The sequence below is a fragment of the Crotalus tigris genome, unplaced genomic scaffold, assembly GCF_016545835.1.
Source record: "Crotalus tigris isolate CLP2741 ecotype Arizona unplaced genomic scaffold, ASM1654583v1 scf7180000018371.15429387391:27106975, whole genome shotgun sequence".
NCBI classification, from domain to species: Eukaryota; Metazoa; Chordata; class Lepidosauria; order Squamata; family Viperidae; genus Crotalus; species Crotalus tigris.
In genome coordinates this window covers 18,679,528-18,696,847 of record NW_024096970.1, presented here as the reverse complement: position 1 = coordinate 18,696,847, position 17,320 = coordinate 18,679,528, and the positions used below count along the sequence as shown (strand labels likewise).

At 35.4% G+C, this 17,320-nt stretch overlaps 1 protein-coding gene across 39 annotated transcripts in view; it reads left to right on the top strand.

Moving 5' to 3' along the window:
• The window catches only part of NRXN3 (neurexin 3), a 1,348,849-nt gene that overhangs the window by 55,322 nt on the left and 1,276,207 nt on the right, over positions 1–17,320 (top strand). For all 39 annotated transcript variants that reach the window (XM_039351578.1, XM_039351582.1, XM_039351597.1 and 36 more), the window contains exon 2: positions 13,343–14,513. In XM_039351578.1, the coding sequence (XP_039207512.1) occupies positions 13,805–14,513 (709 nt within the window). In that variant the 5' untranslated portion in view covers positions 13,343–13,804. The remainder of the gene's footprint in view (positions 1–13,342; positions 14,514–17,320) is intronic.

The following is a 17,320-nucleotide window of genomic DNA, read 5'->3' as shown; positions in this document are numbered from 1 at the left end:
GTGGGACCTAGATTTCAGGTTTTTTTGCACTTTACATGATGAAGAATTCTGGGACATGTTTCCAGGACACCCGCTATTCATATTATAGATTTGGATATTTTAGAAAATTGTATTTTACAGTCTGTTAGGATCAAACCATATACTATATTAATTCATATTGTGAGCTGACTTTTTTTTATTTACATTAGGTAAATCTGCAAGTTCAAATGTGTACAGGGAGCAGATGTTTTCTTTCCAGTCTCTGTTTATTACATTTAATGATTCTGCAATTAATACATTTATTTATATTTATATTAATTTATATTATCAAAATTTTATGCTGCGTATACAGTGACTTTGGGAAGCTTACAATGTAATAAAAAATTAAAAAGGCAATGAGAGACCATTAAAATTAAGGGAGTTAGACAGAAAAGTTTAAAAGTTTAAAAACCAATATAATGGGTGACCTGGGGGGTGGGGACATTCTCTACCCCATCAGTTATCCCCAACATAACAGGTCCCTTTGGGGGCTCCAGGCCAGGCAGCAGAGGCAAATGTTCAGGCTCTTCTGGGAAGGCCAGGAGTGTGGGGACAGACCTCATCTTCAATGGGAGAATATTCCAGAGGGTGAGGGCCACACCAGAAAAGCTCTTCTCCTGGACCCTGCCAGCTGAAATTCTTTGGCAGATGGGATTCGAAGTAGGCCCTTTCTGCTAGAAGGAGTGGGCGGGCTAGCCTCATCAGGGTAAGATGGCTCCTGAGATATGCCTACAAATATTTATTTGTTCCTGATGATGTTTATGTAAATACTATGAATATGTAAATACTATGAAATTATTGCATAAAGAGTTATAGGTAGTTATTAGTTAATTATCATACACCATTTGTTATTTAGAAAAATAAGTTATGTGGAATAGTGCCTTAATAGTATTCTACAAGAACCCTAGGAAACTGAGAGGCTTTATCTAGAAATCTCTAGTAAAGCTATCATATTACCGGCCTGAGTGCTCATGAGCAGCCGTTGCCACCAGCTATAGCATGGCAAGATCCAGGGATTACAACAGTTGTCCATGTAGGGTATTATTTTGATGTAAATGTGCAGATATAATACTACTGCTTGAAATAGTTTTAAATTATAAAAAAATAGTTCCTTTGAATGTGCAAGGCATGGATGGATTCTCCAGAGCAGGTGTGTCAAACTGCCAGCCTGCGGCCAGTTGCATCAAACGGAGGCCGTGCCCACCGCAGCTCCAGCATTGCAAAAAAAGTTGTGATATGTTGCGACATGTCACGTGACGTGGCGAGTTTGACACCCAGCACTAGAAAATCCTTTGAGAGACCGACCATCTTATTTCTAAAAATGCCACAAGAGCAAAACCAAGGAGGGACACATTATTGTGAGTTGGGTAGGCAAGGGTGGTCAGTTGGAAGTGATAACATGGTAAATGAATATGACCCCTTTTGATTTACCCACTGAACTATGACAGTCATTATGATTGGGTTGGCCTTTTGGATAAGGATATTGGTAAAAATGGGAAGTAGAATTTACCTTTTTTTTAAAAAAATACCCATCATTCTGTTAAAATTACAGTGTGTAGGAACCAAAAAGTATATTTTGAGCAACTTTTAATTAATATGAATTTTAACTTGATAATATAAAGCAGGAATGTAGGGACCTAGCCAACTTTAACAATATGTTTTACTACTTGTGAAATTACATTTGATTACTTTGAGCGGCATGTAAGTTTTCCTCAGAAAAACTTCTATAAATTCTTGTCCCATTATTTTTCTGGAATTGAACAATCAAGTTGACCAAGCTTATGAAAATTTAATTTGCCTACATTTTTACCTAGTATATTTTTTTGTATTTTGTCAGCTTTTTAATTTTTTTATAATTGAGTTTTATTTTAGTTTTATTACATTACCATTTCTTGTTCTTCTTTTATACTCTGCTGAGGTAATTTTGAATGATGGGCAGTTTGAAAACCTTTTAAAATAGTATGTATATTAATATTTTCTATCAGAATTTTTAGCTGCATTGCATAATGCTGTTGCTGCTAACACATTTTCTCCAGCTTTTATTCAGCAGCTAATTCCAATATCTGGAGCTAGAAATTGAGTTCTGAAGCCACATCTATCACTGCTTTCTTAGCAGGACATATTACAGGCTTATGATCAGTTCCTTCAATAAATGTACTTCAGTAAATGAACACACATACATTTTATAGCCATATTCTTAGATCAAAGTCCTAGTTTGCCCCAATTCCTTTGTAGCATGGCTGACAATTTAATTGCTCTATTATTTTTCAACTTATTTTAGTAGGGAACCTATTTGGGATTAACTTTATTCAGTTTTCAAAGGTTTTCTCTGGACCTTTATTTGCTGTTTACTGTGCATTATTTTTCCTCATATACTGTAGCTTGTAAATTTGATGTATGTATGCGCTGATATAATTTTTTTCTGTGAACTTTACAATTCCTAGAACATTCAAAATGTCTTTCTTTTCTGAGATGGACTGTAAACTGCTGGTATGGTAATTTTCAATTAGTCATTTTCATAAACATATCTCTTGACTTTTAAATTCTTTTTTAGCCGTGGTTAGTCTTTCTGTTACGATCAGTTTAAATTTACAGCAATAGCTCATTCTAAAATTCCTTTGACCTCTGTTTATTCTTCATTTTTTTACCCTGTGCAAGAAAATTTATCATTTGGTATTTTTAGTGGATGAATATCCACAGTCTTTTCCTAGAAATATTAAGGATAAAAGTCACCACTACTCATTTTAAATCAAAAGGCAGCTGATAAAAATCAATTTCTCAAGAGAATTTTAAGTTTGCATTAGAATGATGATAATTAAGTGGACATTACTAAAATTTGACTGATGCATGTATTGCTGAGAAATAGTAACTGCAGTGGAAACTAGAGTGTTCTTTTTGGATTGAAAAACTTTCCTACACACACAGAGAGAGAAAGAGAGAGAGAGAGAGAGAGGGAGGGAGAGAGAGAGACTCTTTGTATAACCCAGTGATGGCGAACCTTTTAGAGACCAAGTGCCGAAACTACAACCCAAAATCCACATGCATCATTGAGTGCCGGGTTGGTGTGGCCCATTGGCTGGGTGTGGCCAATTGGGTGGGCGTGGCTGCAGTGGTAACGGCAGACTGGGTGGGACTAAAAAGTTCAATCAATCAATTCCAACTTTGCAAAATCTTTTTTTTCCCCATGAGAAGTTGAAATTGACTGATTGATTGAACCTTTTTTTTTTGCACACGGCAGCGGAGGCCTAAAGCGAAAAGGTTTTATAAAACCCAGATGAAGGCCTAGGACTGGTGCGATGGCACGCGTGCCCACAGAGAGCTCTCTGAGTGCCACCTCTGGCACCCATGCCATAGGTTCGCCACCACTGGTATAACCTATTACTATTAATTAGTATCCTATAGGTTTTTCTCTCTTTTAAAATAATTTCCAAAGACAAAAATGGAGCATTTCTTCTTGCTTTAAAAGCAATAGAATTAATCCATAGGCAAGATTAGTAGACTTATATTGAAGAATCAGAAGATGTGTTGTGAAATACATTCAGGTATAAGCATTTTTTCTTCCACAACTATTGTATTAATATTAATAGTAAAATTGTTGTGTTTTTTTTTCTGAGAAATATTCTGCAGTGTTCTTTCAGAAGTTTGAGTTCTGTAGGAGCCATTATGGACAAAGGAAGAAAGGATATGCAAAACTGCACAGTTCAATGCTACATTGATTTAAGGTTACAGCAAGAGGTATTCAGAGTTAAAGAGAAGTTATCTAGATTCATTGTTATCAAAGATGATAGCTGTGAATCATTACAATCACTTTGGACTCTATAGAGAAAGACACAGTTTTATGTGGAGAGTAGGCTCTTTATATCCCCTGCTGGCAGAGAATTGCCCAGACAATTGGCGGAATCCACCATCTCTATCCACTTAAGACTCTGGCACAGAATGTGACCCATGCTGTACCTTTCTCACTGATTATAAACCATGACTTTCTAAGATTGCCATAACATTTTAAAGAAACCATTTCACTTTCTTAACATTTCATGATATTACTATAGTCACCTGTGTACACATTCAGTCCTCTAAATAAATCAAAGCAATTATTAAACCATTGCACAAAATGTACCAATTGTGTAGGTGTGATTTTTATCTTCTGACAACAAAAATACATTAAAAAGTAGATCTGAACTCTGCATAATGAACTCATTCACATAAAAATGTTGTACAGGCCAGGGCTTAACCACTGAGTGATTCAGTAGATAGGAAGTTAGCTCAGGAATAGATCCCAGTGTGTGATTGTTAATGGGACATGATCTGAACAGAGACCAGTCACAAATGGTATATGGCTCAGTCCTAGGTTCTGTTCTGTTCAATGTATTTGTAAATGAGTAAACGATATAACAAGAGGATTGCTCAGCAAGGTTATCTTTTTGCTGATGACAGAAAGGTGTGCAATAGCGATGATGTTTCTTGGGGTATTCCTAACATGAAAAATGATTTGGCATTCCTGGAAAATTTGTCAAAACTGTAGAAACTGCAGTTCAATATTTCTAAATGTAAGATCATGCATTTGGGGAAAAAGAATTCTCTGGCAGGGTACAGTATTGGGGGTACAATGTTAGAATAACAGAAGAAAGGGATCACTGCAAAATGAGAAAATTATGTAGCTAGCAGCTGTGAAAGCAAACAGAATTCTGGGATGCATCATTAAAGAGATCATCAGCAGGAAAAAGGAGGTTCTAATCCCATCTATATATATTGATGGGATTGAATGAGTCCAGAGATGGGCGACAAAAATTGTGCAACGTCTAAAGGACAAAGCATGTCAGGAGAGATGAAAGAAACTGAATATGTACAGCCTGGAGATCCGAAGGGAAAGTGGGGACATAACTGAAACCTTTAAATATATTAAGGGTATAAATGAAGTTCTAGAAGGCAATATTTTCAATATTAAGCAAAAATAAGGAACACAGGTGATAAGCTCAAATTGACAAGAGGAAAGTTCAAAAGAAATGTTAGAAAGTCACAGAATGCGTGGTGGAAGCTTGAAACCAACTTCCAGGAGAGGTAGTGGGTTAATCATCAATAACTGAATTTAAACATGCTTGGGATAAACACATGTCCATCAGCTGACAAAAAATTAAAATAAAACAAAAATAGTAAAAATAATAAATAAAATAATAAAAAAGTAAAAAGTAAACAAAGAGCAGCAACAATAACAAAAAACTAAAAGGGCAGACTAGACGGACCTCTAGGTTTTTTTCTGCAACATTTTTCTATGTTTCTATCTGCTGTCAATGTAGTGAGAACACTATAGAAAGTCACAGACAAAAGATTGTATTTGATCAAACCTGTAAGGGAAGATGAATCCATTTATTATTATTTTCTACAAAATGTTCTTCCATTATTGCATCAAAGCATACAAATGAAAATACAGTACCCTCCTTAATATCTGATATTCCAGAGAATAAAAATAAGAAAGTGGAGTTCAATGGGGGACTAACTGGTTAGCTACATATCCTCAGCCATTTAGCCCCATATTGATCTGCATCATGAATTGTTTTATTGTCTCCCAGAGACTAAATAACTGGAGGACAGACCAAATCTGGCCAATTTATTGATAAAAATATCTAGTTTGAATGGAAAGAATAATGCACATCTAGCTACTCTACCAGAAAGCAATTTAAAAATTAAACAAACATCATAATCCACGCCTTAGCCTCTACAGAGATTTGGCTTACTCCAAGTGAAGTACCATATTTGGGACAGATACAGAGCAGCAAAAAGAAGCTTGATGCAATTGATTTTCAACAACCTCTGGTTCTTTCTATAAAGAGTAGCAATAATTACATGTCTGCACCTGAGAAACAAAAGAGGTAAAATTGTTGCAATTAAATCTTTTAGTGCTGAAGAAATTTGGTGGTGTGCAATACAATCTCAAAATGTCAATAAAACTGTTTTGAGCCTGATTTTCTGCATATGATGATTGTGCCCTCCATCAAATTGTATTTTGAAAAATTCCCAAATATTCATAGTATTCCACCTGTTATATTGCCTGTTTACTTGCCATCTGTGTTTAATAGGCCATTTTTACCACTGTTACAAGTTTACTTTAGAGTTTACATTCAGGTTATCTTCTGCATAATATTATCAATAATAATAATAATAATAATAATAATAATAATAATAATAATAATAATAATACTGTAGTAAGGGTCATTGGAGGTCATTTAGTCCAACCCCCTGCTCAGGCAGGAAACCCTATGCCATTTCAGACAAATGGCTGTCCAATCTCTTCTTAAAAACTTCCAGTGTTGGAGCATTCACTGCTTCTGGAGGCAGGTTGTTCCACTGATTAATTGTTCTAACTGTCAGGAAATTTCTCTTTAGTTCTAGGTTGGTTCTCTCTTTGGTTAGTTTCCACCCATTGCTTCCTGTCCTGCCTTCAGGCACCTTGGAAAATAGCTTGACTCCCTCTTCTTTGTGGCAGCCCCTGAGATATTGGAACACTGCTATCATGTCCCCCCTCGTCCTTCTCTTTGTTAAACTAGACATACCCAATTCCAGCAACCATTCCTTATATGTTTTAGCCTCCAGTCTTCTAATCATCTTTGTTGCTCTTCTCTGAACTCTTTCTAGAGCAGTGGTTCTCAACCTGTGGGTCGGGACCCCATTTGGGGTCGAATGACCATTTCACGGGGGTCGCCAAACCACGCTGTCCGCCATTTTTTTCCCTTTTCCCTAGCTGTCCTACTCCCTCTTAGTGGTGGCCACACCCACTTGGGGGTCACCACAACATGGGGAACTGTATTATGGGGTCACGGCATTAGAAAGGTTGAGAACCACTGTTCTAGAGTCTCAACATCTTTTTTACATTGTGGTGACCAAAACTGGATGCAGTATTCCAAGTGTGGTCTTATCAGGGCATTGTAAAGTGGGTATTAACACAGAAGATTCAGAAGTAAAGTAAAGTTCTTAACCCCTTTAATCCAACTTCTGTCTGAGAAACCAAAATATCAGCATCCAATGTATATAACAAAAGGATCATAATTTGCCAGACAGTTTGGACTGCTTCAAAATAGTTCCTTCAAAATCAGTGATGCCTTTATTCATCCAACCTGTACCTGTTCCACAAGCGCTTGTGTTCAAGAGCAAGATGACCTTTCTTGTTAGTGTGATAATCCAAGGATATCATGAACTACTATGAGGTCTGTTTGGGGATTTTCCAGGGTTTCTTCAGTGGCTAAGAAACAAAATACCTAATTAGGTGTGTCATCTTTTAAACTAATGACTCATATTTAGAGGAACAATGTAATAAATTCCTCATCCCCAGTTTTTCTTTTTTCACTTTGATTTCAAGATGTTTGCATGAGTCCTGCTTTTTTTCCCTGCAAGCAAGGGCGTTTATCAGGCACATTGTTTTTGTTCTACCTCCAGAAAGACAGTTTGGCTTATATTTGATTTAAGACACATTTTTAAAATAATACCTTATCCACTACTGAATTATGGAATCAATGAACATTCAGAGAGGCATTTGGAGCAAACATTTTTTGCTAATTTCCAATGTGTATTTCCATTCTCTAGTCTTTCTTCCTCTTTCTACTTTGTAAATAACTTATTAGATACTCTTGGTATGAGAAAGGCAAACAGAATGCATGTTCTGTTCTATTGTATGTGCACACAACACTGTCAAAATTTTGGAAGTGGTTTGCTATTGTCTTCTTGCTAGGGCTGAGAGAGAATGACTGGCCATAAGTCACTCAATTGGCTTTGTCCCTAAGGCAAGACAACAGTTCAGGGGCTCCTGTTTTCTAACCTTTAACTATTACACATAGTTACTCTCTCTGTTACTTTACTAGTCCCCAAGCACAACATGGATTCCTTGGCACCTCCAGCTTCTTCCTTTGCATACATCTGAACTCATTGTTAACAATTAAAATGAATTACTTTCCCTTTGGTTTTGACTTGATTGCATTTTTGTTTTAACATTTAAGCTAACAAGGTCCAGGTTGCTCGAGTGATTATTTTTTGTTAGTCAGTGAATGCTCACACTATATTTTGCTTTTGGATTAGAAAAAGAGTGCTTTCCTAGCTTTCTTTTTTTTTTTTTTTTGGTATAATGATATACATTAAAAGGGAAGAAATGTGGTGCTTCTGAATGTACAGTGATCAGTTTGCCTTATAAAATTTCTGTTAGCTCATGCTTACAACCCAATGTTTTCTAGTTAATGTTGAAGTAAAATTCATCCTCCAATCCAGTTTGCTCTTATATACTGAATAGAATAGGCATCTGTTCTTGAGCCCTTCCTGGGAGGTTGTCTATAATCCCCTGGGGATCTTCGCAGAAAACTTAAAAATCAATTTCAGATGATAAAAATCCTTTGTTAATTAATCTGTCCTTAACATTAAACAAAGACCCCTTTCCCATTGCCAAATTGGAGTATTCTCCACCCAACCTTAAGTCTACAGAAAATAAAATTTACTGTTCCCATTGTCCATCCCTCCCTTTCCTGCCTCTGTTGCCTCTATTCCCTATCTTTGCCAGTCTGTCAGGTTTCTTTTCTGTTGGACTGCCTATGAGTCCCACAAAATCAACTAAATAATTAGAGAGAAAGCCTGATCGGTTTTATTCAACTTGTGGCTCCCCCTTGGATAGTATCAGAATAAAGGGGGAACACTGTTAACACTGGTCCAGTTAATGACTTAATGCAAACAACATCATGTAAAAAAGATGCTTCCTGGACCTGTTTATGCAATGTTTAGGCTCAAATAATGACAAGGCCATTGTGTGAAGAGTATATTTGCCTCAGGCTGATCTGTCTTCCCCTATTTTGTATAATCCCTCTATCACCTCTTTATAAATGAATGGCCCCTTTTCTTTTCATTTATTTATTTATCAGAAACTTTTATGTAGGATATGGAAAGAGGGGAGAGCCTGAGATTTATTGTTGTACTTTTCCTCATATACAACTTATACACTGGAGCTTCTGTAACTTATGCATTGTAGATTCATGTTAAACATAGAAAAGGGGATGCCTCAGATCATGATGCCTTAGTATATAGAAATTTGTTTTCTTTCCCTTAGATCTGATTGAACTGTTTTTAAGAATCATATTCTTTACATTAACATTTTTGCTTGCAACAAGAAGTGGTTGGACACAAGCAATATTTTATATTTCATGGGATAAACTGGGATATCAAATGAATGGCTTTATTATAGTGAATGTGGCTGGAATTGTAGTTCTTTAAAAAAAACTCTCACACAAAGAAAACTCAAATGAAAGACAATACTACAGGAAAAGATAAAACAACCTTTGCTTTACCTTGTTATTTAGAGTGCATTCCCTGAATATTCCCAAGAGGTTGATAAACATGCAACAAAGTGCCTTCTCACATAAAAACATGTACATTAACAAAGCTTTAATTTAAATCTTTACTTAGATCAGCAGTTTATTTTCAGGTCAGAAGTATTTTATAAACTACAATTTGCTTTACCTAAAGTTAGTTTTACTTTTCTAATTATAAATATGAAATCAGAATATATATATATATTCTCAAATAATATTTTATATGTGCATTTATATTATGCCTTGTTGTATTTGTTTTTAATCGTATGCAAAACAGTCTTAATTCTTTACAAAAATTTTTAAATGAAGCCTATATATTAGTTATTACAAATTAGCCTCCTTTTAGTGTTGCTGGATAGGATAATAGCTTCTTAAATAATGGTATATCCTTACAAGATCAGGAACAGTCCAGTCTTAGCCTAATTATGCCATTATATGTCTTCTTCCTTCCTTCCTTCCTTCCTTCCTTCCTTCCTTCCTTCCTTCCTTCCTTCCTTCCTTCCTCCCTCCCTCCCTCCCTCCCTCCCTCCCTCCCTTCTCATTTTGCTCCAATAAATATTGAATTAGTGATTTGAACTGGAATAGAAGTTGTATATTTGAGTACAGGTGCAGTGGAAGAGTTGTATGCAGCTTCTAACTTTTTTGGCATAATATTGTATACAGTTCAGTTAAATTGTTGAGAGTTTACTTGGGTAGTATTTTACTTTTCACAATGCCTTGAAAAGATGGAAGAGGCTGCAAAGGCTGTTGGAAAATCTTCATATAAACAGTTGTAATTGAGCTGTGGGTCAGGGTACAAAAAAGATTTGAGAAATTGGGAGAAGTCATAGTTATCTCTTATGGGAAGAATTGCAGTGATTAAAATGAATGTCCTGCCAAAATTTCTCTTTTTATTTCAAATGTTACCTATTTTAAAGAATGAGGTTAACTTAAATGAATAGCAGAAAGGTATCAACAAACTTATTTGGGCAGGGAAAAAACCAAGGGTAAAGCTTAAAATTATGCAAGACTTCCGTGAGAGAGGTGGACTCAAGGTACCGAATCTGAAATTATATTATGATGCTGTGGCTTTAACACTAATTAGTGATTGGGTTGATTTAACAACTGTAGAAATACTCCATTTGGAGGGTTGGGATTTACTTTTTGGATGGCATGCCTATCTAATTTTTAATAAAAAACTGGATCGGGTTTTTAAATCTCATATTATAAGGATCTCTTTACTTCGGGTTTGGAGGAAATATTATAAAAGTGAGTTTAAAATACCATTATGGGCTATACCTTGGCATGCGATAGAGGGGATAAGGAGAGGAGTTAAGATGGATAGTGTTTCTTATGCACAATTACTTAGATGGGATGGGCAAAATTGGCAGTTAAAATCTTTGGAAGATTTAGCACATGAAAATATTACTTATTCATGGTTTCAGTATAGACAAATAGTGGATAGATGGAAGATGGATCGTAATACGGGCTTGCTTAGAGAAGATGAAAACCTTTTTAAACAAGTAAAAGATCAAAGGCGAACTCACATTAAGAGAATTTACGGGGTGCTAGTAGAACTGGATTCAGAGCCAGAACTAATTAAAGAATGTATGATTAAATGGGCACAAAATTTTGGTGAACCAGTTCTACTAGATACCTGGGAAACTATCTGGGTGAGGAATGTTAAATTTACACAAGCCCAGAACTTAAGGGAGAATTTTTACAAAATGTTTTATAGATGGCACCTTGATCCACAAAAAATGTCTCGTATGTATCCTGACTTACAGCCTAAATGTTGGAGATGTGGTTGTTTGGATGCTACTTATTCTCATATTTGGTGGTCGTGTAAAAATATAAAAGTCTTTTGGATTAAGATATGGTGGAATATTCAAAGAATTTTTAGAAAGAGGGTAAAATTTACCCCACAATTGTTTTTGTTAGGTATTGTTACTGATTGTGATGCCAAGGAAGTTATATTGATGTTAAATTTGATTACGGCCGCTAGGCTGTTAGTAGGGCAATATTGGAAGAAGGAATCTTTGCCTACCTTGCAAGAGTGGTTTTTTAAAGTTTCTTATTTGGCGGAAATGGCAAAGATTTAGGCTTTCTTAAAGGAGCAATCGCAAGAGAAATTCTTTGCGGTATGGGAAAAATGGATAAATTTTATACAATATAAATTGGATATAAAAAAATATCATTTAGCTTTTTAATAACTTGTATATAAACTTTAATATTTTATAGATTGTACTTTTTTATATCTCTTTTCTTCTTTCTCTTTTTTTCTTTTTTATTATCTTTTTTTCTTTTAAATACTTTTTCCTTTTAATATGTATGCTTTTTTAACATATATTTTATTGTTAATTACTTTATAAATTGTTTATGTAAGGTATTTAGATATATTTATGATTTATATTTTTTCAATTTTTTTTAAGATTCTTAAAAATTTTAATTAAGCCTATACTCAGCTCTGGGAAGATCGGGGGGGATGGAGAGGGAGGGTTGGGGTGGGTGGGTGAGGGTTGTTTTTTTTTGTTTTTTTTGCTTTTTGTAAAAATATTTAAAAATTGTCAATAAAAAAAAGAGTTGTAATTGTAATGCATATATCATACTAAGTCATGATTTGCTTAACTATGTTTTTTGTAATTGGCTGGATTCACCATATATAATGTGGATTATACAAATACAAACCCAATGGCTGGACTGATACAACACACTAACTTAGAACCAAACTGAATCTATTATGTGTAATATAGTATATGAATGTAGCTTTTGGAACTCTCTCTTTGAAAAGAGAGTTTGATCAGAATGCTTCAGGAGTCCCAAAATATGGTAACCATATTTATGTTTAGTTGTCACAACTGAGAGCACCTTTTCTAATTCTGATGCTTCCAACTATGTTTGGCTTTTAGCTTCCAGAATTCCTAGTCATATTGCTGGGAATTGTGGGAACTAGACTGTCAAAACATATGGAGAAAAACAAAACTGAGAAAATACATAATATTGATGTCACATCAGTTCCACTGCATTTCTTTCTGCTTCTAGGCAAAGTTAAAATGACTTATTAAAGTTTTTAAAGCCCTATATTGCTTCGGATTAGGTTACTTTAAATACATTTTTTTCTCATATACCCATCTGGGAATTCAGATCAGCAATAGAAACCTTGCTGCCAATATCATTTTGGAAGATTCATCGAATCAGCTTGTAGCCGTAGAGCTGAAAATCATAACACTTGATTGTCTTTGAATATGGAAGGTCTGCTGTAGACCTTATTCATGCTTTGTACATATTGTGATTTAGTATTGGCATGATATGTTCCTTGAATCTACCAATGAAAGTTTTAAATATAATGCATGACTTCTTGCATTATGCAAACTCAGCCAATAGATCATTCGTTAAAATAATATTATTTAGTCCAACGTATGAATCCACACCTATCTATGAATAGAATAGAATAGAATAGAATAGAATAGAATAGAATAGAATCTGGAAGGGACCTTAGAGGTCTTCCAGTCCAGCCATCTGCTCAAGCAGGAGAACCTATACCATTTCAGACAAGTGACTGTCTAGTCTCTTCTTAAAAATTTCCAGTGATGGAGAGCCCATAATTTCTGAAGGCAGGCTGTTCCACTGGTTAATTGTCCTCACTGTCAGGAAGTTTCTCCTTAATTCCAGGTTGCTTCTCTCTTTGGTCAGTTTCTAACAATTGTTTCTATGATTCCCAGCCCAATTTGTAATATATCTTAGCTTGTTGTGATAAGATTTTTGGCTTTTGTTTTTATTTTGTATTGGTTGCAATATGTTTTTTGTTAGTTAGAATTATATTTTAATAGATAAATTATATAGCTTTATGACTATATTGAATATTGCTCTGGAACTAGAAATGCACAATAATAGCAGTTGGACAAATATATGGGTTTTAGTCAACCCTGTAAAATGTTTTGATGAATAGATTTGTGATGAGTAAATGATGAGTAAAATTCCTCTTTCTCCCATTTTTTTTTCTTTAGGATCCAATTGTCAACAAGTGAGGAATTGGGCACAGGATCATCTTCTGGACACAATGCAGATAGACTTCAACATTTCTATCTATGAAGTCTCTGACTGGATGAGGTTGCTGCTATCCATGTTTTGGTGCCATCACCACTTTTAAGAAGCTGTAGTTTGGAGGCTGTCTACTGCTTCTACCTTTCACTGAAGGTATCTAGGGTCAGCAATATAAGGTCACAAGTGGAAATCCAACCCTTACAAAATTGCTTCCCCTGGACAAATCTTCACAATATTTTCTTTCCTTCTAGGGTAAAGGTCTCTGTATTCTTAGGGACAGGTAAAATATTACCTCTCCAATTGAGAGTTTTCTCTCTTGTGGAATTTACTGGCTTCATTGACTGTTAAAGAGCCATTCTCTCTAGTATAGGTGGCTTTAATATTTTTTGTTTTCCCAAAGGAGAAAATAAGCACTACTTTCAAAAATGGACTTTTCACTCCACTCTGCCTCTTTCACCTTGAAGGTGACCTTATTGTTGGGATCTTTTCTCAGCCTCTGTCTTGGCCTTGAGTTTATGGGCCTACCAAATCAGTGGGCTCGTTACCTCCGCTGGGATGCAACCACAAGAAGTGACCTAAGCTTCCAACTGAAAACAAACATCTCCGCTGGGCTCCTTCTCTACTTTGATGATGGTGGTGTCTGCGACTTTCTCTGTTTATCCCTGATAGATGGACGCATTCAGCTGCAGTTCAGTGTAGACTGTGCTGAGGCTACAATTGTTACAGAAAAGCAGGTCAATGACAGCAATTTACATTTTTTGATGGTTAGTCGCAACCATCTCCAGACAGTTCTGGTTCTTGATGGTGAAGCTAAACCTGGTGAGGTGCGCCCACAACGTCAGTATATGAATATTGTTAGTGACCTCTTTTTGGGAGGTGTCCCATCAGATATCCGTCCTGCAGCCTTAACCCTTGAGAGTGTCCTGGGTGAGCCACCATTTAAAGGATTTATCATGGACCTAAAGTATGGCAATTCAGAACCTCAGCTTCTGGGCCACCAAGGAGTCCGCCTGGACATGGAAGGGTTGTGTACAGAGAATCCTTGTGAAAATGGTGGAACTTGCTTTCTTCTGGATGGTGAACCACAGTGTGATTGCTCAGTTACTGGATATGTTGGAAAACTCTGTTCTGAAGGTAAGACTTCTTCCTGAAGGATTTTTTTGTACAAAAAAATCTTGCTGGCTACATCTATCTCCTCATTTTAGGTGTTTCAAAATGCTTAATCATCTTTGAAATAAAAAGAAGAATATGTGATGTTAGTTTAGCATGTCAATTCATAAATCATAGTTCTGAATCTGTTTTCACAATGTTTGCTGTACATTCTTAGCTTGGTTATTAAACATTTCCTGGATTCTCTGGTTTGGTCAAAGATTGCTTTGTATACATATTGCATCATCCTGAAAAATAATCATTGTCTTTATTAAAAATGAAAAATGAGGTAAAGTGTTAATTAAAGAAATAAGCAGCTTACCTTAATATCTTCCTCTGTCTAAAATAAGTTATAGCGGTTAAAGCAAAGACCAAAGACTCTTTGAACGCCTTACATGATGGAGAAACAAAAAAAGAAGTATGTATATTCATAAGAGCATTTAGATCATAAATGTTTAGCTGAAATTCTGCCACAGTGTTTTTGAATAACATTTTAAAGTTGTCTTTAACTGTTCAAGCCAGGTTGAAGATGGAAGAATGACTATATTATCTTGGACTGGGTGAGAATCTTTGTAAATATATGAAACAAAGATTGAGAACATAAATTTTAATTTGCTGTGTAATTTGCTCTTGTTTGCTTTTGGTATTCAACTGTTTCACTGTATGATTAAAATGCTTCCTTTCTTTTCATTTATCTCCCAAGTTTTCTCCTATGTAATTTCCAGGGAAAGTTAAGTCCTTCAGAAGTCTAATCCAGTTGTGAATCATGGATATATCCTCACTTTGGCTTTGGTGCAAGTTGCTCAAGAACAAGAAAAAGAATTCATCTTCACTCTACACAAAATAAATGCCACAGAAGGTATCAGTGGGAGCAACAAATCAAATTTGAATTCTACCAATAAATCAGTATATTGTGAGATAATTCTGAATACCTTTTGTAGACTTCCCCAACTTGATGCCATCTAGATTTATTGGACAACAGCTTAAACAATTCCCAGGTAAACTGGGAATTATGGTAATTGTAGTTCAACTCAATTAGAAATGAATTAATTTAAATAATTTTAGCAACTTGTCTACTGTTCCTCCTAACTTGTTGAATCTAAAACCTGTTTTAGCTTTTGGTATGCCAACAAATATCCTGTTTTGAGAAGCAGAAATGTCTCTCATTTCCAACCATTCCTTGACACTTAATTCATCCTCTTTGAGGCATTAAATGGTTTCACACCATTTCTTATTTCTTGGATTTCTATGTTGATTTGCAGCTGGTCACTGGCTTTTGCTGGGAATTGATGGGACTCAATCAATAGTTCCTATTTTAATAGCTAAATGCAGTGTGTAGGTTCTCAACTGAATTCAAGCCAATACTTGACTATTGATTGATACATGTGTCTCCGAATGGCAAAACTAAAAGAAGCTCATTTATTCTGTGGACAAGGAAAGGATATATAAATAAATACTTAGCCAGCCCCACCAATACTAAGGTTACACATTCCATTTACAGAATCATAGATTCATTAATGCAAAATTCAGTTCCTTTATGCATAAAGTACATAATGAAATCTTTTATAGAAATACTTGGTAAAATTCTACAAGAAACAGCACAGATGCATGGATTTTGGGAACAGTTTTCACACAGTATTTGTTATTATGCACCATGTAATCTTGGAAAGCTCTTTGGAAGCTTTTTCCTGGTGAAGCACCAATAGTAATTCCTAAATCCCTTTCTTTTTCTATCACTTCCATTACTGCACAGAAATGAAGATGACAGTAAGCATTACGGGTCCTTTGGTGCTGTTATCACCTGTTCATACAGACAAATGAATGATTGCTAGGAATAGTAGAGGATATCTAGATGACAAGTGGGGATCTGATCTTCATTGTCATCTATAATGCAATGGTAAACTGAAGAACAGGTTGGCAATGGGTTGTTGTGGGGTTCAGATGACTTAACAACTTATCCAACTATGCCACGTTTTGCAACCAGGCCATGTGAACATGCAGATATAACACTTAAGCTCAGATATTGTTTTGAAAAACTATTTCCTTGTGGATGGTCCAAAATTAAGCATTAGAAGGTAGTATTTACTGTTACCTAATACAAATCTTAGTGCTGCAACTGGAACAAAAGATTTATCACCGAATACGTCCTTTCCAGAACCAGATATTTTTCCCCTTTTTGCTCAGTTTCTCTTTAAAACCCTTTTCAGATTTTTCTCTAAATATTTTTTCCTCCAAATATTTCTATCCCATTCAACAATAATCACATGATGTTCTGAAGAATTAAAATGATGATGTGGCTGACAAAAGAATTGCACTTATTATGACAGCAAACAAACAAAAAGGAAAATTATATATGTTATGCTACTATCAATACTAATGAAAAGCTCCACTCAAAACAGTCCTAGTTTTGCTAAATAATTATGGACATTGATGAAAATGCTGGAATTTCAATTGAGATTCCCAGTTTTTGTCTTAAGTTACCATTCTTGGAGGAGAGGAAATATTAAACCTTTTAAATATGTGCTGTAAATGTGCTCACAGGATCCAATTATCATGAGTATTCAAGCAAAGTCCAAGAAGACTTGTGCATTTTGTTTTCAACACACAAAACCTATTGGCTGAATATACAGCTGACACAGGATAGGCCCAAGACAGAGTACTGCCTAAGGCACAGTAGTAAAGGAAGTCACCCACACAAAGTACATAGAGCTGGCAAAATTATTCTTGCAAATGAGAGAGAAAATCCACCAACTACAATTTGTGGCAGTAGTAATAAAATAATAACTAAATAA